This window comes from Odocoileus virginianus, chromosome 5 (assembly GCF_023699985.2).
Source record: "Odocoileus virginianus isolate 20LAN1187 ecotype Illinois chromosome 5, Ovbor_1.2, whole genome shotgun sequence".
In the NCBI taxonomy this organism is placed as follows: domain Eukaryota; kingdom Metazoa; phylum Chordata; class Mammalia; order Artiodactyla; family Cervidae; genus Odocoileus; species Odocoileus virginianus.
The window spans coordinates 75,206,582-75,233,335 of NC_069678.1; the positions used below are offsets into that span (position 1 = coordinate 75,206,582).

Sequence of the window (26,754 nt, forward strand, 5' to 3'; positions counted from 1 at the left end):
CGTGTTTGGCACTTTACAGTTCCCAAAGCACTTTCTCACTGAAGCCCTAATGATCTTTGACACAACCCTGTAATGTGGGCTTTAGAATTTCCATTACTCAGATGGGGAAAACTGAGGCCTGCCTCTGAGAAGCAACCAACCCAAGACTACATAGAGAAAGCAGCAAATGGCTTGGTTGGTTTCAGAACCGGATAGGGTCTGCCCCCAGGAGTGGGCAGTCTTGGTCCTGAACCCTGCATATTGTGGGCAGGGGGAGGGCAAGCTGAAGAAAAAACCTAAGCATCCATTGTGTCTACATCTGTCTTCTTCTCTGCTTGGGGGAAGGATGGAAGCAAGGAACACACGTTCCTCATGGCACCCACACCCTCAGTAAAATGAAACCCTGGAGCAGGGTTGGACAGCATAGGCTTTCCTCCCATCACAGGGGCAGATGATCTCCCGAGTCACACAGTGAAACGTCACCTTACTCAGTTTGCACAACATCTTCAATTCCCCCGATGACTCTTTCTAATTTATTCAATCAGGGACCAACCTGTCTCATGCCAGCCTAGGAGATGTACCACAACAGGCTGAAAAGAATTCCTCAGGAGGAGCAATTAGCAAAAATCAGAGTTGTTGCTCTCTAAGACTGAGCAGAGAGAAGGATCATAGCTCTCATGTCCCCACCCCTCCATCAGATTCCAGCTAAACAGATGTTTTCCTGGTTTTTTATTTTCTGCTTACTGACACCCCTTCTCAGTGACATATGAAATATGAAATGTCATGTAGTGTTGTGAGTTTGTAAAAATATAAAGAAATACCAGGGTATACATAGTAACAAAAGGAAAGATCCCATTTGCAAATATCTGTGGTGTCTCCTTGTTCTGTGTTGATATGTTGTATTGATATACGTTGACTTTTCTTAATATACCCTTTACCCTCATCATGGTGGCAGTGTTGGGATATGCATTAAAGTTCATCTGAAGTATTCATTATTTATGCATGACTCTTCCTTGAGTTTGTGCTAAGAGCTTTGGGAAAAGACTCCTGCCATCTGAGATCTTAGGAACTAGGAAGACAGGTCCAGCACCAATGCAATAAAAGTCACAATACAAGATAGTAGTTCATGAATGACTCAAAAGGGGGAGATCAGGACAGACTATAACAGGGAAGGCTTACTGGAGGGGGAAGGCTGCAAGAAGACAGGTATGGCCATTCAGTTTGCACTTATGAAGATCCTCTGGGTCCCAGTTCTGTGCTGGGTGATGCAGAGGATGCAGAGAATTACAAGGATCAGTGTGTGTCTCCAAGGAGCACGGCTCACTATTGATTCCCAACAGTAGGTTAGGATACACTGCTGGAGCACTGAGGAGCAAGAGAGTTACTCAATACACGGCCGAGCTGGAGAGAGTGCTCAGCCCACAGGAAAATGAAAAAGTATAGACAGAAATCGCAGCTTCCCAAAGGGACATAACCTACCCCCCACTTACCAACTTCCCCAAAGTATAACATAGTTCTTCATTTATCCCCACCACAGTGTGATAGGAAGCCCTTTCCTTTTCTCTAGCCTGGTTAACTCCTATTCATCTGTAAGGACGCAGGCACCAAGACCCTGGTAAACCAGAGATGATGTGAAGCTTTGGAAACAGAGCAGAAGTGATGGATGTGTCAGATACTGCATTAGTGAGGATTCTTTTGATTTTGTGACATATACCCACATTTAATAATCACAAGGGGGGAAAAAAGAGATCATGGTGGAAGGGGAATTTGTTAGCTCATGTTACTGCAAAGTCCAGGTGTACATCTAGCTTCAGGCTCAGCTAGAACCAGGTGATTGATTGATATTATCAGGATTCCATTTATCTCTCAGTTTTACCATCTCTGGGTTGGCTTCATCCTCAGGTTGCTTCAAGTTTATCTTACCACGTAGCCGTCTGTACAAAAAAAGAGAGTGCATTTGCTTCAATAGCTTTCTCTTTTTAAAAAAAAAAAAACTGATTTACAATGTTGTGTTAATTTCTACTGTATAGCAAAGTGATTCAGTTATACATACATACACACACTTTTTTTTACTTTCTTTTCCATTATGGCTTATCACATAATATTGAATATAGTTCTCTGTACTTACAGTAGGACCTTGTTTATCCATTCTCTATTCAATAGTTCACGTCTTGTAACCCTAAACTCCCAGTTGGTTTCTTCTAACCCCTCCTCCACCACCCCTTCCCCTTAGCAACCACAAGTCTGTTCTCTATGTCTCTGAGTCTGTTTCTGTTTTGTAGATAGGTTCATTTGTGTCATATTTTAGATCCCCCACATAAGTGATATAATATGGTATTTGTCTTTCTCTTTCTGACTTACTTTGCTTAGAATAATCTTTAGGTCCATCTGGGTTGCTGAAATGGCACCATTTCATTCTTTTTTTATGGCTGAGTAGTATGTCATTGTATATATACATGACATCTTTATTTATCTGTTGATGGATACTTCAATAGTTTTAGCATGAGTCTTGGGTCATGTATCTGTTTTAGAATCAATTATTATACCAGGAGGCAAGTGTTCTGATTGGCTGAACCTGTACCTTGTGCCCATCTCTGCATTTGGAAAACAGAGTTAGTCCCACTGAAACCAGATGAACTCCAAGTGGGAGAGGAGTGGTGGCCCCTAAGGGAAAATTTGGGTGCTGCTATTATATGAGAAGAGAATGGGTGCTGGCCAGGCATAAATACCACCTATTCATAGGAGATACAGAATCAGATCATTTCACAAAAGACACCCAAAGACTAGACATAGGAGAACAAGACTGAGTTCTACTCCCAGATATGGAAATGGAAGGAATAATGCAGACAAGTGTTGTGGTCCTTTAATGGACCAGAACCTGGTGGTCCGGAGTTGATGATAAGAAAGTAAAAGAGAGAGCCGGAGGGATGGGGAGAGAGAAAGGCAGACAGACAGACAGACAGACAGACAGACATGGGGACCCAAGCTCTGATGGAGTAAGGGTGTTTTATTAGCAGAAATGCAGGCTTATATATCTTTAGAAAGATGATTACTCAGCTATTACACAGGATGAAATTTTATCAATAGTCACAATATGGATAGTCTAATACACACAAGATCGCTGACACAGAAAAGAGTCACTGAAGGGGATTCATACATGTCTCATCCTATGACCTCAGTCCTGGGAACAGTGTGCTGTTTCATTGGTTCCCAGAATAGGAACTGATAAGGAACAGAGAATCCTTGAGAAATGGCAACATATTGAATTCCTTAAAGTCAAACATCCCCTGGCAATTCCCCCTTTTTTATTTTTCATAATTTGAGTGACTGCAGATATTTTAGTGAAAAGGGTCCTGATCAAATGAGTCTGTTTAGTTTTAACAATTTTTGCATAAAGGCAATGGTAAACAGCACATATAATTGTAACAAAAGGAAGGAGAACACAAGCTTGTATGAAATAGGATTGATTATAATGAAAGAAATAGTTACTATGACTACAGTTGGTCTCTGTGAAATGTCTAGTCCAAGTTCTAAGTTCTTTGGTGTTTGTAGCAAGTTTCCAGATGTCTCATTCTTTAGGCCCAATTCGTTTACTGAGGACTATTTGAGGGCGAGAAGGTGTCATTTCGCCATCAAGCCAACCAAAGAGTCCTTATCATGGAAGTGTTTCATTGAACTGTTGGTAATCTTCTATGCTACTTGAGTAACATAATCATATACAGTACTGTTAATATCATCTGAGCAGTTAGATAACCATATACCATGGGGTCCCCAACTGACAATTGTATGATTAGCCATAAACATTAATTCTTCTGATTTTGGAAATCCTGATTTTGGATTTTGCCCTTTTGATACCATGTCTAACTGTCTACCTATTTCCCTTCTCAGGCATTTGGGAACCCAGTCTCAGGGGAAAAGGGGCAATGACCGCTCTGGCTTCTTCAGGCTGTACAGGGGCGTCATGGGGTTTTGGGTTCCCTTCGTCTGCTCTCTGTCAGGATGCATTAACAGAGGGAGATGAGAGTCCATGGAATGATTAGGTGACTTGTTTCAGCATTGTCTAGGTGTTGGTCAGGGAATATTCTTGTCATACTACCATTTGGAGATCTGTTGTATTTTGAAAGAAACAATTTAACAAGAAAGTTAAAGGTACATGGCCCAAAGATTAACAGAAGTAGAAAAGCTGTTCAGGGGCTACCAGGAGAATTAGGACCAGACACTGGTTCATGACATTAGTGTTTTTCTAGGTATGAGAAAATGCAAGAATTTGGGCTCATAAAATCTTTACCTGAAAACATCTGACTGTCTGAAGGCCAGTACTTCTGGGTTTTTCCCAGAGCAAAGAGTGCCTTATTTTTTATTTCTACCCTGAACTCCTTTCAGGGGGTGTCGAAGGTCAGCAGCTTGCAGTGGTCATGATGCAATCTTTATAGAGGCAGCTGGCAAGTACCAACTTCCAGTCAGCAGGGTCTCTTCAAAGCCACATATTTGACCATGTTTGGGGGGCATTTTATGGCCCTTGTGTCCCATGGTGCTGGGAAGGCTTATTCCCACGTCTAGGGAAGATTCCATTGATAGGTCACTCAGGGTGCTGTTACTGGACCAGGCCTTGCAAGTAGCAAAAGTCTCTGGACCACTGTCTTACTAGCCTCTTGGTCCAAGAAAATATTCCCTCTTGTTGCTTCTTCCCATATCCAGAGTTACATTATTACAGTCATTGATCTCATATGGAAATGTATATCAGCAGTATTATCATAGGCTCAGTCACACATTTGTTAATGTAAGAAATAATCTTCTGAAACAAGTGACATAGAAAATAATATAGCTATAGCTAGCAGTTATTAGTAAAGTCATGTCTTAATAAACTTGTATCATGCATAAAAATCTCTTCTATTTGCCACAAACCTTTTTTACACTTCCTGTATTCATCTGTAAGTCATACTTCTTTTTCTCTTAATAAAATGCACCACACACAGAACTTTCTTTTTGGGTTTCACTTTCTACAAACCTTTTTTACACTTTCTGTATTCATCACTTTATTCGTCCATTCATAGAACAGCCATCTATAAGCCATATTTCTTTCTTTTTCTCTTAATAAAATGTACCACACATAGAACTTTCTTTTTGGGTTTCATTTTTCACAAACTTTTTTTACACTTTCTGTATTCATCACTTTATTTGTCTATTCATAGAACAGCCATCTATAAGCCATACTTCCTTTTTCTTTTAATAAAATGTAATTCCATTTCTTATACCCTTTTTACTGAAAATATGCATCTTACTTTCTTTCAGAAACCATGAACTGTTGTTTAGCTCATTTGTAAATTAATCTCAGCAATATTATCTAGAGACAAAGACATACATTGAGACATACAGATATATATCCAGACAGACAGAGATCTCATAGTTTTCTGCTTTAAGATTTAAAAGGTCTTTTTGAACAAACGGTGAAGTAAAGTAGAGAAATGATGGGACTTTTCAGCCGTTTGACCTGTGTCTTAGAACTTACCTCAATAGGCCCTGAGTCACTCCGTCTGAAATGCCACGTATGTCAGGTCCCTGTTCAGGCGCCACTTGTTGCAGTCCTTTAATGGACCAGAACCTGGAGGTCCGGAGTTGACGATAAGAAAGTGAAAGAGAGAGAAGAGAGAGCGGGAGGGAGAGGAAGGGAGGGAGGGAGGGAGGGAGGGAGAGAGAGAGAGGGAGAGAGAGAGAGAAAGAAAGACAGACATGGGGACCCAAGCTCTGATGGAGCAAGGGTGCTTTATTAGCAGAAATGCAGTCTTATATATCTTTAGTAAGATGATTACTCAGCTATTACACAGGATGAAATTTTATCAATAGTCACAATATAGATAGTCTAATACATATAAGGTAGCTGATGCAGAAAAGAGCCACTGAAGGGGATTCATACATGTCTCATCCTATGACCTCAGTCCTGGGAACAGCATGCTGTTTCATTCGTTCCCAGAATAGGAACTGATACAGAGAATCCTTGAGAAATGGCAATATATTGAATTCCTTAAAGTCAAACATCCCCTGACAAGCAAGGATGGCATGGGATGGGGGTTTGCAGAGACCCAAGGCAGGCAGCCGAGTGTAGAGCAGGCAGGATGAGTATCTGTGATTGAATAGGTTGTGTCCTGCAAGAGGGCCTATGTGAACTGAATGGCAGTTGAAATGCAGCCTGGGCTCCAGCTGCTGAGTTTTGTGTCCTAGTGTGGGGCTGCCTCCACCATAAGGAAGGGTTCCTTTGTATAATTCACCCAAAGGTGCTATCTGCTCACTAAGCCATGAATAGAGGGGCAACATCCATCCAGAGGGAACACCTGCTTCCAATTTGCACAAAGATGCTGTAGTGGGTTGAACTGTGTCCCCCTAAAAGATACATTTGAGATAGGCTGGGGCCTGGGACCCTTTGCTGCACTGGTGCAATGCTTGCACCTGAACACACCTCTCCTCAAGAAACCAAATACAAAGAAATTATACGGGACTAAAAATAACTGTGTGCATGGTACAGTTAGAGCAAAATTATGGACAAAAGATATAAAGAGACCAAAAAATCCAAATGCCACTTTTGAAGAGCCTGGAGCAAAAGCAGAGGGTCAGGAACAAAAGCAAGAGAACTGAGCATACCCCCTACACACACACCACCTAAGGGGCAGGCAAAATACCTAAGCCACCCCTCCACCAGACCCCTGGACATACGCCTACCCTCACCTCCTGAAAGGAATAAGCTTGCTCCCACTCACGGAGTGAGCAAACAAGGGAACCTGTTGTTTGTTCTTATTCCCTGCTGCTGCAGCAGGGGCCCCAATAAAGCCTTGCCTGTATTTCTTGCCTGGTCTCTGATCAATTCCTATTGATTGAGGAGGCCAAGAACCTTGGTAGATATCATATTCAGTCCTAACTCCTGGTACCTACAAATGTGACCTTATTTGGATATAAGGTCTTGGCAGATGTAATCAAGTTAAGATGAGGCCATACTATACATAAGTGCAGCACTAAATCCACTGACCGGTGTCTTACAAGAAGAAGACGGAGATTTGATCACAGAGACACAGAAGAGACACAGGGAAGAAGACTATGTGATGATGGAGGTGGCAACTGGAATAATGCAGCTACAGGCCAAGGAATGCAAAGGATTATTGGTAACCACCTGTAGCTAGGAAACAGGCATGAAACATTCCTCCTCAAAGCCTTCCAAAGAAACCATTGCTGCCAACACCTTGATTTTGGACTTCCTGCCTCAGAGCTGTAAGGGAATACACTTCTTTTGTGTTTGTGGCACTTTGTTACGGCACCCTTAGGAAACTAACACAGGTACTAAACAGGCTAGCAGCAGCCCCAAGAGTAATGTTCTCTACCCTCATGTCCTGGTAGAAGATATAGAGAATCCAGGGGCTCAAGAGATCCCAGCAGAAGTAGCTGGACCTCCTCATAGGTACTACTCCCCAAAACTGTACTGGAAGCGCCTGTCACTCCACCTTCACACAGCAAGTAAACAATATTTTCAAACTGTAGTAGTTCATAGAGTGAGGATTTCCAATAAAACTAGTGACAACCTTTTCTTGGTTTGAGAAGATGAATGGGGCACACATTAGATTGGAGCCTCTGCATCTGCTGTTCTTTCTGCTTTCTGTCTCCCAAGCTTCCTTATGTGCCTCCTCTGAGAAACCACATCCCCCTTTGTTTTCCTTTGCTGTAGAACTTACTGTGCCATATTGTAATTTTCTGAGTACTTGTGGGAATAGATTGTCCAATGACACTGAACACAATTTTTTTTTTCTGTGAAATAAACCAGGCAAGAACTAGGCAAATGTGCAGGAGGAGTCTGGAGACCTACTTAAACGAAGGAAATGAGACTCCAATAGTTTCACTAACAAGATTCAGAGTTATTGAAATGTGTTGAGGTAAACCAGGGTAGCTATGAACACAAGCCAATGACAGGGAAGGGTGGGGAGTCCCTGGAATGTCATTCCTCAGAGAAGTGTACCCTGACTCTATCATACCCCCTCAGCTTGTTTTATTTTCATCATGAAAATAAATCTTCATTAATCATCATGAAATTATTTTTTTGTTTGATGAAAGGTTCACAAGAGTGGGGATCTTGCCTGTTTCATCCACTGCTGCACCCTCAGAGCCTTGGGCAAGTTACTTAACCTCTGTTTTGCTTAAACCTCTCATTTGTAAATCATGCCAACCTCATACGGTTATTGTGAGGATTGAATGCATTAACATAAGAGCTTAGACCAATGTCTGGCACATAGCTGATAACTGATACTAGGTAGCATTTATATTGTGCTTGCTGTGTTCTAGGTACTAGTCTAAACACTTGACACATACAATTGGCCCTCCATATATGTGGGTTCTGTATCCACAGATGCAATGAACAGCAGATTGAAAATAGAAAAAAAAAAAAATCCAGAAAATTCCAAAGAGCAACACTTTGTCACATTTGACAACTATTTACATTGTAATAAGTATTATAATATAGAGATTATTTGATGTACACTGGAGGATGTACATTGGCTATGTACAAATATTATGTCATTTTATATAAGGGACTTGAGCATCCACAGATCTTGGTATCCTCAGCAGTGCTAGAACTGATCCCTCATGGATACTGAGGAGGACACTACATCAATTTAATCCACAAAACAATCTTATAAGATCCCCATCTTATAGATAAGGAAACAGAGAAGTTATTTAATTTATCTAAGACCAAGCAGCTGGTAAATGCAGAGCAGGCATTGAAACCTCAGAGTCCCAGTGCTTCACCATGACAGTGTGCTGACTTCTAGTAAAAATCCTTTCAAATGAACATAATCACCAAGAGAACGGGAAAAGACGGAACCACTGGACTAGTTCAAAAACCAAGACAAGTAAGACAAGTATTAAAGGGGAATGGTTGTTGGGAGCCTGTGAGGCAGTGACACTGAATTTTCAGCTATTTTATCTTTCTGTAGGGGTTTCCCTGGTCAATCCTGTACCCAGGGAAATGGCTGTGAGGGTTAACTGATAAAGTAGCAAGGAGTAATGCAACTCTTGACTGAGTGTAGCGCTGGGATGGGATGTTGTCTTTCTTCACATCCTAAGAGCCTTGAAAACCTGGTGAGCGATTCTCCCAGTGGCGAGAGCAGGGACTGGTGCTGGAGACCCAGCCCCCATCTCATCCCATGAAACACACCCAAAGCAACTCACTCCAGCAGTGACAGAAGAGGAGAGGATCTCTTTTCTCTCGACTGCCCATGTTTTAGACCCCTGTCTGGCTTTGACAGCTGCACCAGTGCTTTATAGGACACTACTGGGGCATTCTTTAAGAAATAAACTGCTATGGGACCCAACCATTTGTCTTTGCCACCACTAGAAAGTGAGTTACTGAAGGCCAGGAAAGAGAGTTTTACCTCTATCTCAAATCCCAAGTCCCCCAGAGATTACAGCACTTTAAGGGTGCTCAGTGGCTGTTTGCTGAATGAAGAGAATTGAATGCTCTTGATCAGCAGATGGGATGATGCCTAGACAAGGCAGTTGCTATCTTAGATTTTTAGCTGAAAGGTGGCAATGGCGATGGCATTTTGGAAGGGTGTTGAGAGGATGAAGAGATCACAATCAAGCTAGTTCTGGAGGAAGCCATAAAAAAGAAATAATGGTTTGTACCCATGGACATAAACTTAAAGCACTTCATGGCCAAAGGCCTTTTAAAAATCTTTCCCTCAAACCTCTGGAGTCTGCTTAAGTTGAAGAATCTTTTTTCCCCTGTTTTTCTTTAAGGATAAGCTGGCAGCAGTATCCAGCGTCCACCACCAGGCACTTATAAGGAGCTGTTTTTCCCAGCTCCCAGTTCTTACAAGAACTGCCTAGATCACAGTTGTGCCTATGGAAACAGAAGTCTCTACCTTCCCATATTGGTGTCTTTCTGCCTTTCATAGTGTATATACAAAATACCTGGGAATCAGCTGGTAATTGTCTAAACTACTTAGGTTGTCTATGCATGACTCAATAAGTGATTCTTTAAAAGAGCAGCTAAAAATAAAAGTACCTATTTTTCCATATATATTACTGTATATGTATATATTGTATTCATTACATAAGCAGATTTCTTCACATCATATGAAAATATGACTCTAGAAATACTTCTGCTCCATACACATGCTTGTCCTCAGCTGATCAGATCTGCATAAATATCCCTTGGATGCTAGGATCAAGGTCATCTTCCTTGATCTGTTCCCCTTTGCAAAGGGAACCACTTTTCATGTAACAAGTGTTTTCATGCTATCTTAGAGCCTTCTTTTCCCATTTTTCTCCCAACATTAAAATAACCACATTCTCAGTCCTGATGTAAGACAGATGCTAATAAATTACTCTTCCATTGAGATGATATGAAAAGTAATGGATTAAAATATATTTTCTCCAGGGGAATAATATCAAATAAGAGCCTTCAGGAACTGAAGTCCTTAAGGGCAGATACTCGAGCTCTGTGGCGGGCCAGCAGAATACACTGAAAATCCTAGAAAAGATCAATACATACACGGAAACAATTTTTTTTTTTTTTTGGTCACAGAAAGCGTTTACAGATCAGTTGGGAAAAGATGGACTATTCAATAACTGGTTATCTATATGGAAAAAAAAATCTGATCCCTACCTTATACTATATACAAATATCAGTACTAGCTAGACTTAAGACTTAAATCTCAAAGCATAATGTAAAACAACTGAACTTTCAGAAGACAAAATAGGAAAATATTTTATGACTTCAGGATAGAGAAGGATCTTTTTAAATGGAAACTAAAAGTGCAAGCCATGAAGGAAAAAAAGTCTAATTTAAGATAACCTTATTCTGAACGAAAAAACAAATCTAAGGGGGAGAGGATATTGATAACATATGACTGACAAAAGAAAGAGAGAAAAATTCAACAGTAAAATGAGCAGAAGGAAAAATACCATTGTATTAAGGCCAAAAAGCATGTGAAAAGATGCTCAACTTTGTCAGAAACAAGAAAGTGAAAATTAAAATCACAAATCACTATTTCTCACCTACCAGACTGACAAAAACTAGAAACTCAGATAACCAGGTATTGGTGAAACTGTAGAGTGACGGGAACCCTCATTTAGTGCTAGTTGGAGTTTAAATTAGTAGGACTTTGGAAAATATTTAAGTTTAACTTGCACACATTGCACTATCTAGCAACTGCATATGTATATGCATTCTTGTGCTTGCATAGCTACATAAGAATTCTAAGGCAGTATCCCTGTGAAAACAAAAAGCTACAAACAGTCCAAATGTCTGTCAACTACAGAACAGATAAGTATATCATGGTAGATTCATACAATGGGCTACCATGCAGACTGAATATGAATGAACTCTACCTGCACACCTGGGACTCCCAGGTGACTCAGTTGTAAAAAATCTGCCACCAATGCAGGAGATGAAAGAGACATGCATTCGACCCCTGGGTCAGGAAGATCCCCTGGAGGAGGAAATGGCAGCCCACTCCAGTATTCTTGCCTGGAAAATTCCATAAGATAGAGGAGCCTGGTGGACTATAGTCCATGGGGTTGCAAAGAGTTGGACACAGTGACTGAGCACGCACACACGTAGCTATACAATTGAACTGTTTTAATGAATAAACAATAAAGGTAAGTAACAGAAGAATAACATACTAAATGGTTCCATTTATGTAAATTTAAACAGGCAAATCTAAGCAATATAACTTGCCCAGATAACTTCAGTTTGACCCTCCATATTCACTTTCCACACTTCTATTTTCAGGAGGATGCACTGAGTGGACCGAATCTATGGGCCCTTTATGACTTATAGCTTCCGGTTAGATTTGGCTGATGCACGGTGCCAGCAGAATATTGGATAGGTAGAAGCAAGTGGGGTTGAGTGTTTATTCTATGGTACCCTTGCTGTGGGTTGCTATAGGCAGGCAGGATTCCCTCCAATGAAGGTCTCAGCTCCTATCAGGAGGCTCTTTCTGTCTGGCTTCCTGAAACCACCTCCACTACTCTTGCTTCAAGCCCATGGTGATAAACAGCACTGTTACTAAAGATAATATCCTGTTGTGGTATTCTTCTGTATCCTGCCTGCACCTTTGTAAATAATTCCTTTAATAAACTCTCCTCAAATTATACTAATTTGAGTGTGCCATCTGTTTCCTGCCAGGAACCTAACGGATACAATATTGTCTGGGGATACAGAGACACTGTGGTAAAACTTACAAGGAAAAGCAAGGGAATTATTAACATAAAATTCAATATAGTTATTACCTCTATGGGGGAGGGAAATATGATACAAAAGAGCCACATGGGGGACTCATGTACTGGTAATATTCTATTTCTTAAACTAGGCTGTTTGTAGATGTGTATTTGCTTTATGACTATTCTTTAATTATTCTTTAATATGTTGTAGATAACCTTTTATATGTGTGATATATCTTAAAGTAAAAATTAAAATAAAATATAATAAACTCCCACTAGAATGAAAGATTGTGAGGACAGAGCTTTTTGTCTTGTTTTTTTGCTAGAATGGTGTTGGCACTAGAAAATACAAAAATATGTCTTTGAACAACTTAATGGATATCCAACTTTGGCCTAGGACCTCCCCATCCATGATAGCGAGTCAAGGAATTGTTTTAAACTCTGAATCCCACTGTACAAGCTAGGAAGAGCTTTCCTTGTTCTGTCGTCCTTTTTACATATTCCACAGACTCTCTTTCCCTCTCTTCTTGGTGACTACCACAAATCTATAGAATGGATAAGTATATCATGGTAGATTCACACAATGGGCTAACATGCAGAACTGAATATGAATGAACTGTACCTGCACACTTGGGACTCCCAGGTGACTCAGTAATTCTGTTTTGGGTTATTCTACTCCACCTCCACCCCATCCTTCTCTCAATCCAATTCCAGAATTAAAGGATTTTATTACTAACCATTTGGGGGGAATAGAACAGGAATACAAAACAAGAAATATTTATATATGAAAGTCTTGGTTCCCTGGCTGTGATCTGAATTCCTTGTAGGAAGTCAGGTTAGGTTTTAGGCCTTCCCTTTTGATTATTCTTCCTGTGGGTTTGGTCATTACAACCCACTCTGGGTTGGTCCTTGGAGGAACAAGCTTGGTGGAATGACAGTGAACAATTTGCTTCTCTGAGGACTTCCAGGGAGCATCATTTCTCATTCTAGGAATTATTCATTTGAAAGTGAAAGTCGCTTAGTCCTATCTGACTCTCTGTGACCCCAAGGACTGTACCCCACCAGACTCCTCTGTCCATGGAATTCTCCAGGCAAGAATACTGGAGTGGGTAGCTATTCCCTTCTCTAGGGGATCTTCCTGACCCAGGGATTGAACCTTGGTCTCTTGCATTGCAGGCAGATCCTTTACTATCTGATCCACCAGGGAAGCCTTATTTAACATGCTCTGATAGTGCGTAATGGGATAGCTAAGAACAGGCAGATCAGCATAATAAAAACAAACTAAAAATCAGTCTCTTCCAATTTTTTCTCACAGAGTAGAATATTCCCTGCCAAAAAATAAGAATTAAAAAAGGAGAAGCAGAGGGTGTCCTATAGTCAAGCAAGTTTGGGAAATGCTGCATGTTACATTATCCTTTTCGAGAATCAGAATATATGTTACCAGATTAATGACCTTGAGAACCAGCTGTATCTCCCCCCCCCCCCCCACATTTCGTTGCTAATTTGTGTCCAGCTCTTTTGTGACCCCATGTACTGTAGTCTGCTAGGCTCCTCTGTCCATGGTATTCTCTCAGGCAAGAATACTGGAGTGGGTTGCCATTTCCTTCTCCAGATTATCTTCCTGATCCAGGGATTGAAACTAAATCTCCTGCATTGGCAGACAGAATCGTTACCACTGAGCCACTAGGGAAGCCGTGTGTGTGTGTGTGTGTGTGTGTGTGTGTGTACAGGGTTCTAAGCCGTGTGTGTGTGTGTGTGTGTGTGTGTGTGTGTGTGTGTGTACAGGGTTCTATTTTCTTCACATCCCTGCCAACACTTGTTATTTTGTGTCTTTTATTTTTATAATAGCCATTTTAACAGTTGTGCAATGATATCTTGCGGTTTTGATTTGCATTTCCCTGATGACTGGTGATGTTGAGCACCTTTTCATGTATCTTTGGCCATCTGTATGTCTTCTTTGGAATAATGTCTATATAGGACCTCTTTCCTTTTTAAAATGAGAGTCTTTCTCTTTTTGCTATTGAGTCATGAATTCTTTATGTATTTTGTATATTAACCCCTTATCAGATATATGATTTGCAAATATTTCCTCCCATTCTGTAGGCTGCCTTTCATTTTATGAATTGTTTCCTTTGCTCTCCAGAAGCTTTTTAGCTTGATGTAGTTTCACTTGTTTATTTTTATTTTTGTTGCCTTTGCTTTTAGTGCCAAATTCTCCAAAAATTATGGTTAAACCAATCAATGTTAAGGAAATTACTCCTTATATTTTCTTCTAGGAGTTTTGCGGTTTGGTGTCTAAGTTTAAGACTTTGATCCATTTTGAGTTGATTTTTGTGCAAGGTATGAGATAAGAGCTTCATTCTTTTGCATATGGATGGCCAATTTTCCCAACATTTATTGAAGAGACTGTCCTTTCCCCATTATATATTCTTGATACCTCTGCTATAAGTTAATTGATCATATATGCATGGGTTTAATTCTGGACTCTATTCTGTTTCATTGATCTGTGTGTTTTTATTCCAGTATCATACTGTAGCTTTGCAATACAGTTTGAAATCAAGAAATGTGATGCCTCCAGCTTTGTTCTTTCTCAAGATCATTTTGACTATTTAGAATCTTTTGTTGTTCCAAATAGATATATAGTCTACAAGATCAAGCCTGAATGTATTGAAAATTCAGATTTCTTTTGTGAATTAAAGTGTAGGTGATTTACAATGTTGTATTAGTTTCAGGTGTACAGTGAAGTAATTCAGTTATATGTATATACACATATGCATGCATACATGCTAAGTCACTTCAGTTGTGTCTGACTCTTTGTGACCCTGTGGACTGCAGCCTGCCAGGCTCCTCTATGGGATTCTCCAGGCAAGAATACTGGAGTGGGTTGCCATGCCTTCCTCCAGGGTATCTTCCCGACCTAGGGATTAAACCCTTGTCTCTGACCTCCCCCACACTGGCAGGTGGGTTCTTTACCACTAGTGCCACCTGGGAATCCCATATATACATATATATGTATATATATTTCTAGATTCTTTCTCATTATAGGTTATTACAAGATATTGAATATACTTCCTTGTACAATGCAGTAAGCCCCTACTGTTTATCTATTTTATACATAGTATATATGTTAATCCTAAACTCCTAATTTATCCTTCCCATCTCCTTCTATAATCATAAATTTGTAATTTTTTTTCAGATTTCACATGTAAGTGATGTCATATGATATCTGTCTGACTTATTCCACTTAGTATGATAATCTCTAGGTCCATCCATGTTGCTGCAAATAGCATTATTTCATTCTTTTTTATGGCTGAGTAAAATTTATTTGTTGTTCAGTTGCTAAGACATGCTCGACTTTTTGTGACCTCATGGACTGCAGCACGCCAGTATATATATGTGTGTGTGTGTGTGTGTGTGTGTGTGTGTGTATACATATATATATATATATATATATATATATATGCCACATCTCCTTTATCCATTCATCTGTCAATGGGCATTTAGGTTGCTTCCGTGTCTTGGCTATTATAGTGCTGCTATGAACATGGAGGGGCAGATATCTTTTCAAGTTAGTGATTTTGTCTTTTCTGGATGTATGCCCAGGAGTGGAATTGCTGAATCATATGATAGTTCCATTTTTAATTTTTTGAAGAATCTCCATGCTGTCTTCCATAGTGACTACACCAATTCCATAGTGACTTCATTCTTACCAACACGGTACTAGGGTTCTTTTCTCCACACCCTCTTAAGAGTTAAGTTTTTAATGAGCTTATGAAAACATTCAAAGTGATCCTCTGAGAACAACAGAAGCCTAATCTACATCCTTAGAATATTGGGATGCTAAGTAGACTTCTATGAGTCCTATTTGTATGGGTACCCAATGGGCTCCTTGGGAAAAATGATAAATATGCCTTTTGGAGCAAGGGGAGTAGACAAGAACTGCCTCCGTTCTCTGGACTGAAGAAGGTAAAGAAAATAAAGTGAATTAAAGATTTTCTTTCATAACTGTATAGTCTTCTCCAAGTAGAAGTGAAATTTACATCATTAAGGAGTATCTACTGAAATCTCCTCTGTCCATCTGGCTCTTTTTGCAAAACAAAAACCAACCAGCCAAACAAAAACTGAGCTCTCACAATGGAGTAATATCAGCAGTGGCTTAAAGAGAGGCAGGATTTATTTTGTTAAGACTAAAACAGAGTGGGAAGGAGGCTCAAGAGGAAGGGAATATTATATATTTATAGCTGATTCACGTTGTTGTACAGCAGAAACCAACACAACATTGTAAAGCAAATATACTTCAATTAAAAAAAATAGACTTCTCTGACTGTTCAGTGATTAAGAATCTGCCTGCCAATGCAGGGTACACGAGTTTGATCCCTGATCCTGGAAGATTCCACATACCTTGGGGCAAACTAAGTCCTTGGGGCAACTAAGCCCATGTGTCACATCTACTGAGCCCAGGAGCCCTAGAGCCCATGCCCCCTGCAACAAGAGAAGCCACCACATTCAGAAGCCTGCACACTGCAACCTGAGAGTAGTCTCAGCTCACTTCAACTACAGAAAGCCCACACATAGCAAGGAAGACCCAACACAGCCAAAAATAAACAAACAGGACTCAAATAGGCTCCCCCCCCCCCCCATAAAATCCAAAATTCTTGTTGAAGTACAGGACATACATTCCCATGGCTCTAGCTCCACCTTGTGATTAATCAAGAAATCTACCTACTTCCCATCAACTGGGGAGTTAAGTAGCCATCAGGATCTTTGCAGTCAATACTTGCCAACAGTTCCTAATAACATATTAATACTTTAGGCCAGGCTCTGTGTACATGATATTCAAGAACTATGGGATTTAAACCTCATAACAACACTATGAAAGATGTATTTTATAGATGGAAAACCAACGTTGAGAGTTTACCAGTTTGTTGTGTCCGACTCTTTGACCCTACGGATTGTAGTTTGCCTACAGGCACCTCAGTCTGCGGGATTCTCCAGGAAAGAAAACTGAAGAGGGTTGCTGTGCTCTCCTCCAGGGGATCTTCCCAACCCAGGGATCAAACCTGCGTCTTCTGCATTGCAGGCAGATTCTTTATCCCTGAGCCACCAGGGAAACCCCTTACCAGAGTTCAGCACTTTTCAAAGATCATACAGGCAGGGAATTAATTCTATGGTGGTCCAATGGTTAGGACTCCGCTTCCATTGCAGGAGCCCTGGTTCAGGAACTGCGATCTTGCAAGCCACATGGCTTGGCCAGAAAAAAATCATACAGGCGGCAGTTAGGTCTTAAACCATTTCTAGGCTTTTCTTTTCAATCACAACTGTCTGCTTATAAACTAAGGCACACGTATATCACATACATTTTTTTTCCCTTTACAACACACATGTAAACACATATCTTATTTAATCCTCTATTGCACAGATTTGCACTTTCAAAGCAACCTTAAGTTGAAATGGATGATCCAAAGCAACAAATTAATGTTTAAATGACAGGCATTAGAGCATCAGGCCCTAGAATTAGGCTGTTTCTTGGTGATAAAATGGTATATTGGAAAAGCCAAGAGATTTGCTAATTTGAATACCTGCTCTACCACTTAATAGCTGTGTGACCTTGGGTAAGTCACTGGCCTCAAGGTCACTGGCCTCATGTACCTTAAGTGAATTAAGAACAAATGGTCTCAAATTATGTGAATTTTTGTAAATCAAACTCTGGCTTACTTTTCATAGAAACTAATTTCTAAAAGTTACTGTATCAGTAAACAAAGAATCCTGTTGGAAACTGCAGATTGATTTTTAGTAGGTGGAAAAATTGGTCCCATGATGAATCATTAAAATGTTCAGTGAATCTTTGAGAAGTGAAACTTTAAGAACATACACATAATAGACTAGACCCCCACCCAAAAGATGTCCACATCTTAATCTCTGGAATCTAGGAACATGTTCAGATACACGACAAAGGGGAACTAAGGTTGCAGAAGGTATTAAGATTGCTAAATCAACTGACCCTAAAATAGGGAGATTATCTTGGATTATCTGGGTAGGTCCAATTTGATCATAAGGGATTTTTAATAAATGGGAGAGTCAGAGGAAGATGTAATTGTAGAGGAAAGACATTGAGAGATGCACTATAGCTTGCTTTGAAGACAGAGAAAGAGGGACATGAGCAAAAAAATGTGAGCAGCTTCCAGAAGCTAGAAAGAGCAATGAAACAGATTCTCTTCTAGAACCTTTAGAAAGAAATGCAACTCTGCTGACTCTTTAATTTTAGCCCAGTGATACCTGGGTCAGGGTTCTGTCCTATAGAACTGTAAGATAATATATCTGTGTTGTGTTAGCCACTAAGTTTGTGGCAATTTGTTATAGAAGCAATAGAAAACATACAGTATCTATGACCATCGGTGTGTCCAGACTTCTTACCTGTTTCCTATGGTGGTGTGGAAAAGGCACTGGACTTGGAATATAAGACTAAGCATCTCAGTTCTGCTTTTACATAGTTGTGTGACTTTCAGTAAATCACAGTTCCTCTCTAAGCATGTTTATCATGTCCTGGCGCCTACCTCACAGAGTTGTTATGTACAGGAAGCGAGATAATGGATGTGTAGGTGCTGTAAAGACTATAAAGCATTCTATATGTGACAGGAATTATTATTTACAGGGCCTAATACATAGTTGATATGCAAGAAATATTTGCAAAGTGGGATGTGGAAACTTGATTGCCAGGTACTTGGGAGAACAAGAAATTGTATCTGATACCTGCTCTTAAGTTTTGTTGTTGTTTAGTCACTAAATTGTATCCCACTCTTTGCAACCCCATGGACTGGAGCTCACTAAGCTCCTCTGTCCCTGGGATTTTCCAGGGAAGAATATTGGAGTGGGCTGCCATTTCCTTCTCCAGGGAATCTTCCTGACCCAGGGATCAAACCCATGTCTCCTGCATTGGCAGGTGGATTCTTTACTGCTGAGCCACCAGGGAAGCCCTCTTAAGTTGATTACATATAATTATGGAGATAACATATTCAGAAGATTTAAATTGTAACTCAAAATTTACATAAGATAATAACACAAGAGAAGTCACAAGGTGACGTATGACTAAGCAACAAAGAAGTGATATATAACAAATATGTATCCTGAGTTCAAGTATGGAATGGATGGTAAGTGTGGGATGAAAGACTCGCAGAAGGATTCCAGCAGGAGGAAGGTCTTGAGCAGGATCTTGGAAGGTGTGGTCAGATGGAGAACAATTGCTACCATTATACCTACAAAGCACTGTTTTTCTACACACAATTCCTGGAATCATATTTTACATTTAGGACACTGGCATGCAGTTCCAGTGTTTCAAATGGTATTATTTTTGATCCCCTTGGTAATGTTTTTTTTTAAAAATTTCAAACTTACAGAAAATTTGTAAGAACAGTATAAAGGAGGTCTTTTCCCCCCAAACCTTTTAGAATAAGTTACCCATATGATGCCTCACCACCCTCAAATTATCAATTATATAGGGGTTCCCTGGTGGCTCAGTGGTATATAACATTATGATAATTTATATCAATTATCATATATAACCTTGTGACTTCTCTTGTTATTTTCTTATATAAACTTTGAGTTATAGTTTAAATCTTCTTCTGAATATATTATCTCCATAATTACATGCTATAAACAATTCAGAGCAAATATCATATATGATCTCCTGTACTCCTCCAAGTATTTCGCATGTTCCCACATCCCACTTTGCAAATATTTCTTGCATATCAGTTATGTATTAGGCACTGCAAATAATAATAATAATAATTCTGTTTATATATAGAATGCTTTATAGTTTTTTACACCTATACATTGTCAGGAAATTAACATCTATGCATTACTATCATCTAATCCACAGATTCCATTCAAGTTTAGCCAACTGTCCCAATAATGTCCTTTATAGTGATGCATTTAATTTTCAAATCTCATTAGTCTTAAAGCAAAACAGTTCTTGAACCTTCGATTTTCATGACCTTGCCCTTTTAAAGATCATGTAAATTATTTTACAGAATATTTCTCCCAATTTGTATTTCTGGTGTTTCTTCTTACATAGATTCAGGTTTTACATTTTCAGCAGGGATAGCACAGAAGTGTGCTGTTTTTTTCCCTCACTGCATACCATTCAGTTCAGTTCAGTCGCTCAGTCGTGTCCGACTCTTTCTGACCCCATGGACTGTAGCCTACCAGGCTCCTCTGTGTGAAATTCTCCAGGCAAAAATACTGGAGTGGGTAACCATTCCCTTCTTCAGGGGATCTTCTGGAACCAGGGGTCAAACCCAAGTCTCCTGCATTGCAGGCAGATTCTTTTTTTGTTTGTTTGTTTGTTTGTTTGTTTTTTCAGGCAGATTCTTTACTGCCTGAGCCAACAGGGAAGCCCTTATTTTAGATAGAATGTAAGAGAAGGCCTCTCTTAAGAGGTGACATTTGTGCTGACATACAATGGTGGAAGGAACCAGTGATGCAAAATGTAAAGGAAGAACAGTCCAAGCAAAGGAACAGATATAATGATCCCAAGGCAAGAAAAACCCTTGTATTTTGGAAGACATTAAGATTTCAAAAATCTCAAAATCTGTCTTTTTAGATCAGAAATGAGGAGCACTTACAAATGAGGAGTATTTATAACAGATAAACTAGTGATAAATGGGATTCCCAGTTGGCTCAGTGGGTAAAGAATCTACCTGCCACACAAGAAATGTGGGTTCAATTCCTGGGTCAGGAAGATTCTCTGGAGGAGGGCAAGGCAACCCATTCCAGTATTCTTGCCTGGAGAATCCCAAGGATAGGCGAGCCTGGCAGGCTACAGTCCATAGGGTTGCAAAGAGCTGGACACAACTGAAATGTCTGAGCATGCATGCACACAACTTGTGGTAAAGAATCCACCTGTCAATGCAGGAGATGCAAGAGACAAGGGTTTGATCCCTGGCATGGGAAGAGCCCCTGGAGGAGAAAATGGCAACCCACTCTAGTACTCTTGCCTGGAAAATTCCATGCATAGAGAGCCTGGCAGCTACAGTCCATGGGATCACAGTGTCAGACATCACTCACACACACACAGGAGCATAAGCAATTCACATATGTTTTAGAGTTACTCAACTTATTTTGAAGTTTGAACACCAAATTCTTCCTAGAAGTATGCTTATACAGGAGAAAACTATTTTTATAGTCACACAAATTCCTTGGTATGTTTTGCACGTATTTAGTCTCACAACAGAAGAGTCTATAAGAATATGCCTACATCCTGATCTTGATACAAGGCTACCAAACATGGAGTGGGCAGGACATTAATAACTAAAGTTCCAAAGGCATAACTGCCTATAGTGTGGGCCCAGGACTTAACTGTAAATATGTTGTTTACCTATTTCCTCTTTCTATGCCTTTCCTCCCACATTTGGCAATGTCTTCATCATGGTTCTTGGTTCATGGTGATCTCAAGTTGGCCACAGGGTGCTTCAAAGAGGGGGAAATCAGAACAAATCCATTCACAAAATAGTGCTCATTTTAAATTTCTCTCAAGGGTATTATTGGCAATTAGGAGGAGTTGTAAAGAGGACACTGCATCATTAACAGAGAAATTTTAGACACTAAAGTAAAATAGATAACTCTGTACTTTTACTCGACTTAGAATCAACATTCCACATTTCCAATTTATCCTCTTGTAAGCTTCAAGAGAACAGAAAAACTTCTTGTTCATTACTCTATTCCCAGTGTCTGGTACATGTTAGAGCTCTCTTTGCTGGCTAAATGAATAAATGAATGCCTAATTACAGACTGTTACTATATTTCAATAGTAATATAGTAATAGCCTGTTACTACACATATATAGTAATAGTCTGGTGACCTGCAAGATTCAGAGGTCTCTTTGTAAAGGGAAAAACAGGTCACACTCTAGGATGTGGCCTTTGATACTAGTCAGAAAATTCCAATTATCGTCTGCATTTGAAGCTTCCCTACTATAAGTATATAGGGCAGGGAGTCCTGGGAGCAAAAGAACCGGGAGAAAAGAACTAGATACCGTTTTTGACATTTGTTGTCCTTGTTCAGTCACCTCTGACACTTTGCAACTTCATGGACTGCAGCATGCCAGAGTTCCCTGTGAGAGTTGGACCATAAAGGCTGAGTGCTAAAGAATTGAGCTTTAGAGTTGTGGTACTGGAGAAGACTCTTGAGTCCCCTGGACAGCAAGGAGATCAAACCAGTCAATCCTAAGGGAAATCAACCCTGAATATTCATTGGAAGGATTGATGCTAAAGCTCCAATACTTTGGCCACCTGATGCATAGAGCCTGCTTACTGGAAGACCCTGATGCTGGGAAAGATTGAGGGCAGGAGGAGAAGGGGATGGCAGAGGATAAGTTGGTTAGATAGCATCACCGACTCAATGGACATGAATTTCCACAAACTCCCAGAGATAAAGGACAGAGAAGCCTGGCATGCTCCAAGTCCACCCAGTCGCAAAAAGTTGGACAACACTCAGTGACTGAATATCCACCTCTAAGAGGCAAACCCAGTTTTGGGAATCATTACTTGTAATGTGTTACTGCTTTGGAGAATTTCAAAACACACTACCTCAAAAGAGACATGTCACTTCAGGTATTTATTCAACAACAAACATCACAGGCTATTTTACTATAATGTGCTGGGAAGCTGTGCTAGTAATTGGTAATAAAGGGAAAAGAAAACACTGCTTTGAAGGACGACAATCTAGGGGAGTTGCTTACTATAAAAATGATAGGTTCTTGAAAACAAACGAATATACGAGGAATATTTTTCAATTAATTTATCTCATCTGCTGCCCTAGTTCAGGTTTCATAATCTCCTACTTGAATCTTTGCATTCTCCTTCCCAACTTTTTATTTATCCTGCATTGTCATAGCTTTCACTTTAAAAAAAAAATCGATTTTATATTTCTCCCCCTTTTTGAAATCAAGCTCCAAAAAGGCAAAGATTTTTGTTTTGTTTATGACAGTATTCCCTGTGCCTGGAGTTGGGGACGCCTAGAAAAATTTAAAGACTTACAACAATCATCAATAAATCTCCTTTTCAAGTGTTTTTCCATTCATTCATATTTATTCCTTTGGTGTGCTAGGAATCCATATCTCATGGTTAATAAAATATATTGTATGGCAGTTGCTTTTTATTTTCCAGTATGTCTGTTTCAATTACATTTTGCCTACCTAAAGCCGCTGAAAGCAGAAAAACTTTTGGGAAAGAGGACTGAGGGTAGAAGCCTGACACGAGATGGCTGCTCAATAAAAGTTGGCTAACTTAACGCTGTGAACTCTTCTCTGCGAGGGAGCTAAAAAATGTTTTCGCACAGTAGAGTGAACACATCTACACCTGTCTTTTAAGCACTTTCTAGGCCTTGAGGGCGAGCAGCACTTATGTCTGGCAGGCTACAAAAAGGAGACTCAAAACGACTATTTCTATCGTTCAGCTCAGCTCCACTCAGATGCCGCTTCCATCCGGCGGCAGAAAAATACTTCCGGCGTTCTGCTTTTAACGTGCTGAGTCACTGACAAAGTCTCCACCATAAGTTTGAGACGCAGGATGCACAAAATATGACATAAATGGTGGGGGAAAGGCTGGGGGATTAATTTTCTCCACTCGCTTACCAGTTTTCGCATCAGGGGAATATTCTCTGAGCCAGAGAGCCCACTCAGTTGCTACCTCAAACCACCTCCACGCTTACGTCATAAACGCAGCGCAGCAGTCCCGGCGCCCTTCTCCCATCGTCCTCCGCGCCGCTCTCTCCGCCTCTTCTTCGCCCCTCCTACTTCTGGTTTCGAAAGGCTCGCTGGGTGCTTTGAGAATCCGGCCCGGTCTCTTTGGCTCCTTTTTTTTATTCCCTGTTCCTATTGGTTGGTTACGTGCGCGTGACTGCTCTCTTGCCTTATGATTGGCTATAATCAGTTGCGTCATCGACGGTCTGGGGGGCGGGGGGGATGAGGGAAGTTGGCTTGAGGGAGACCGGATTGGGGGAGGGGTTCAGGCCTGTCCACCTCAGCGGCTGCGGCAGCAACAGCGCCGGCCGCCACCGCCTCTGGAACGCGGAGGAGGAGGAGCGGCTGGAGGAGTAGGAGGAGGAGGTGGACCCTAGGGTACGGCATGCCCAGCGTTCCGGTTTGGTAGTGAATGCTGAGGAGAGTTGCGGTTGCTGCAGTCTGTGCCACCGGGAGGAAGTTGTGTGAGGCCGGGCGGGAGCTCGCGGCGCTTTGGAGAACAGAAGCGCGGGGTCGGTGTGAAGACTCGGCGGCTGCCAGACGCTTTCCTACACTGACCATGCCTGGAAGGAACAAGGCGAAGTCCACCTGCAGCTGCCCTGACCTGCAGCCCAATGGACAAGATTTGGGCGAGAGCGGCCGGGTTGCCCGTCTCGGAGCCGATGAATCTGAGGAGGAGGGACGGAGGGGGCCTGTCAATAATGCCGGAGACCCTGAGATCATTAAGTCTCCCAGCGACCCCAAGCAATACCGGTAAGGGAGGAGGCTTGAACCCGGGAGAAGAGCAGGAGGCGGGCCTCTCTGTTCCCGCTGTGGTCCCTTCTTTTATACTAATCTTCCGAAGGAGCTTCAGGGGCACTATTTCCCACCCCAAAAACTTACTTGGATGGTGGTGGCAGTTAGGGGCATCTATGTGGTGTCAGCTCTAAGAGAGGGAGATCTTGGGTTCCATCAGGAATCAGGAAGTCAGAATGGGGAGGGTTTGTTCGAGTAGTTTTGACATTCTCTCAGGCGAGAATGGAGGTTTTTCTTCACTTTTTTAAAAAAAAACTTTAAAAAAAATAACTTCTTATTTTGTATTGGGGTGTAGCGGATTAACAGTGTTGTAGTAGTTTCAAGTGAACAAACAAGGAATTCAGCCATACAAATGCATGTATCCTTTCTCCCCCAAAACGCTCACCTATCCAGGCTGCCACATAACGTTGAGCAGAGTTCTGTGTGCTGTCCAATACCTGTTAGTTATCCATTTTAACTATAGCAGTATGTACCAAATTCCGTTTTTCCACCAGGCGGCCATAAGTTCGTTTTCTAAGCCTATGAGTTTCAAGTTTTTTAAATTCATTTGTGTCTTTTTTTTCTTTTTAGATTCTGTATATAAGGAATATCATATGGTATTTCTCCTTCTCTGTCTGACTTCACTCAGTATGACACTCTCTAGGTCCATTATTTCATTCTTTTTAATGGTTGAGTAATATTCCACCGTATGTATGTACTACGTCTTTTATTCATTCCTCTGTCCGTGGACATTTAGATTGCTTCTGTGTCTTGGCTGTTGTAAACGGTGCTGCAGTGAACACTCGAGGTGCAAGTATCTTTTCAGACCATGTTTTTCTCTGGATATATGCCCAGGAGTGGGACTGTAGTGTCATATGATAGCGCTGTTTTTACTTTTTTAAGGAACTTCCATACTATTCAAGAATGGGGTTTTTCTGAGGAAGGCAGGCTGGATGGTCAGGGACACTTGGTATTATATTTAAGGAAAAGTTGAAGGAGCTGGGGATTTTATTTTTGAAGAGGATACGTAAGGGGCATAGTGTACTATCCACAACTACTTGAGGTGCCTGTAATTGAAAGGGGTAAAACTAATGACTGGAAGTTACTAGAGGATCATGTAGTTTCAGTAAAAGAACTTAGGTATTAGGGTTGGCCTAAGATGAGGTAACTTATTTCCATGGGTTGTTTCTCATTGCTAAGAATGGTTGGGTGCTCTCTTCTAAGAATATATTGGAGAGATCTTGAGTCTCATTTGGGTGAGTCAGAGAAGACTTGTAAGATTTCTCCCAATCCTGAATTTTTCAATTTTTGGTTTATACCATAATCCTCTAAACATCTGTAATAACAATCCCCACCTAAATATTTTCTTCACATGTAACTTATTCCATAGAATGCCTTAACTATAATGTATTTTAAAGAGAGATTATATTGTCCAACTTTATTTTAAAGGTTGAGGAAACTGAGATCCAGAGAGTTTGCTTCTTGCTTAAAATTACAAATAGAGTTGATATGAAAACCCTGTCCATCTGACACCAAATCCAGTGCACCATTTACTGATTTTTATAAAGTTTTTATTCATATTGAGTTGGAACCTGAAGCATTCTGGTTTTTAATTTGTTTTATGCCCCTACATTGTTAGAGCCGTAAAGAACCTTAGAGATGATCTTTTTCACTCCCCATCACCTTCAATGTATAGGTGACTGAAACTAAGGTAGAGAAAGAAGTGTTTTAGCCCTAAATTGAAGATAGGCCTAATTTCTTCCTTCAGTCTAAGTCTAGAGATTAACAGAATACAACTCTTTATACTATTTTTCCCAGGCGATAGGTCTTTATGAATAGGCCAGATTTTCCCTCCTTCTCATAAAAAATGTGGTTATATTAGAGCTAGTTAAAACTTTGAGAAAAGTTATTTAGTTTTTGCCATCCAGATTAAATAATAGCTTCAGTTTTTTTTTTTTTTTTACCTATATAAACTCACATAGTATCAGGTAATGTTTATAGAAAGTACTCTGTGTGTCAGATGTTGTTCTAATTGCTTTCAATATATTCATTTAATGACC

At 40.5% G+C, this 26,754-nt stretch overlaps 1 protein-coding gene and 1 long non-coding RNA gene across 3 annotated transcripts in view; one reads left to right on the plus strand and one right to left on the minus strand.

Annotated features, from left to right (window-relative positions):
- Nucleotides 1–1,669: 1,669 nt before the first annotated feature.
- LOC139035239 (uncharacterized) lies at nt 1,670–23,995 on the minus strand. Of its 2 annotated transcripts, XR_011487876.1 has the most exons (4): nt 23,813–23,995; nt 21,557–21,648; nt 5,489–5,581; nt 1,670–1,913 (listed from the first exon to the last, which is right to left on the minus strand). It is a non-coding gene; the product is annotated as an uncharacterized lncRNA (long non-coding RNA). The 2 variants fall into 2 exon arrangements; XR_011487875.1 differs by lacking the exon at nt 21,557–21,648 and having other exon boundaries at nt 23,813–23,987.
- A 166-nt stretch (nt 23,996–24,161) lies between these two features.
- Nucleotides 24,162–26,754, plus strand: part of NRDC (nardilysin convertase) — a 110,377-nt gene continuing 107,784 nt past the window's right edge. Inside the window, 1 exon segment of the mRNA XM_020869310.2 lies at nt 24,162–24,673. Within this exon segment, the coding sequence (XP_020724969.2) occupies nt 24,333–24,673 (341 nt within the window). The 5' untranslated portion in view covers nt 24,162–24,332.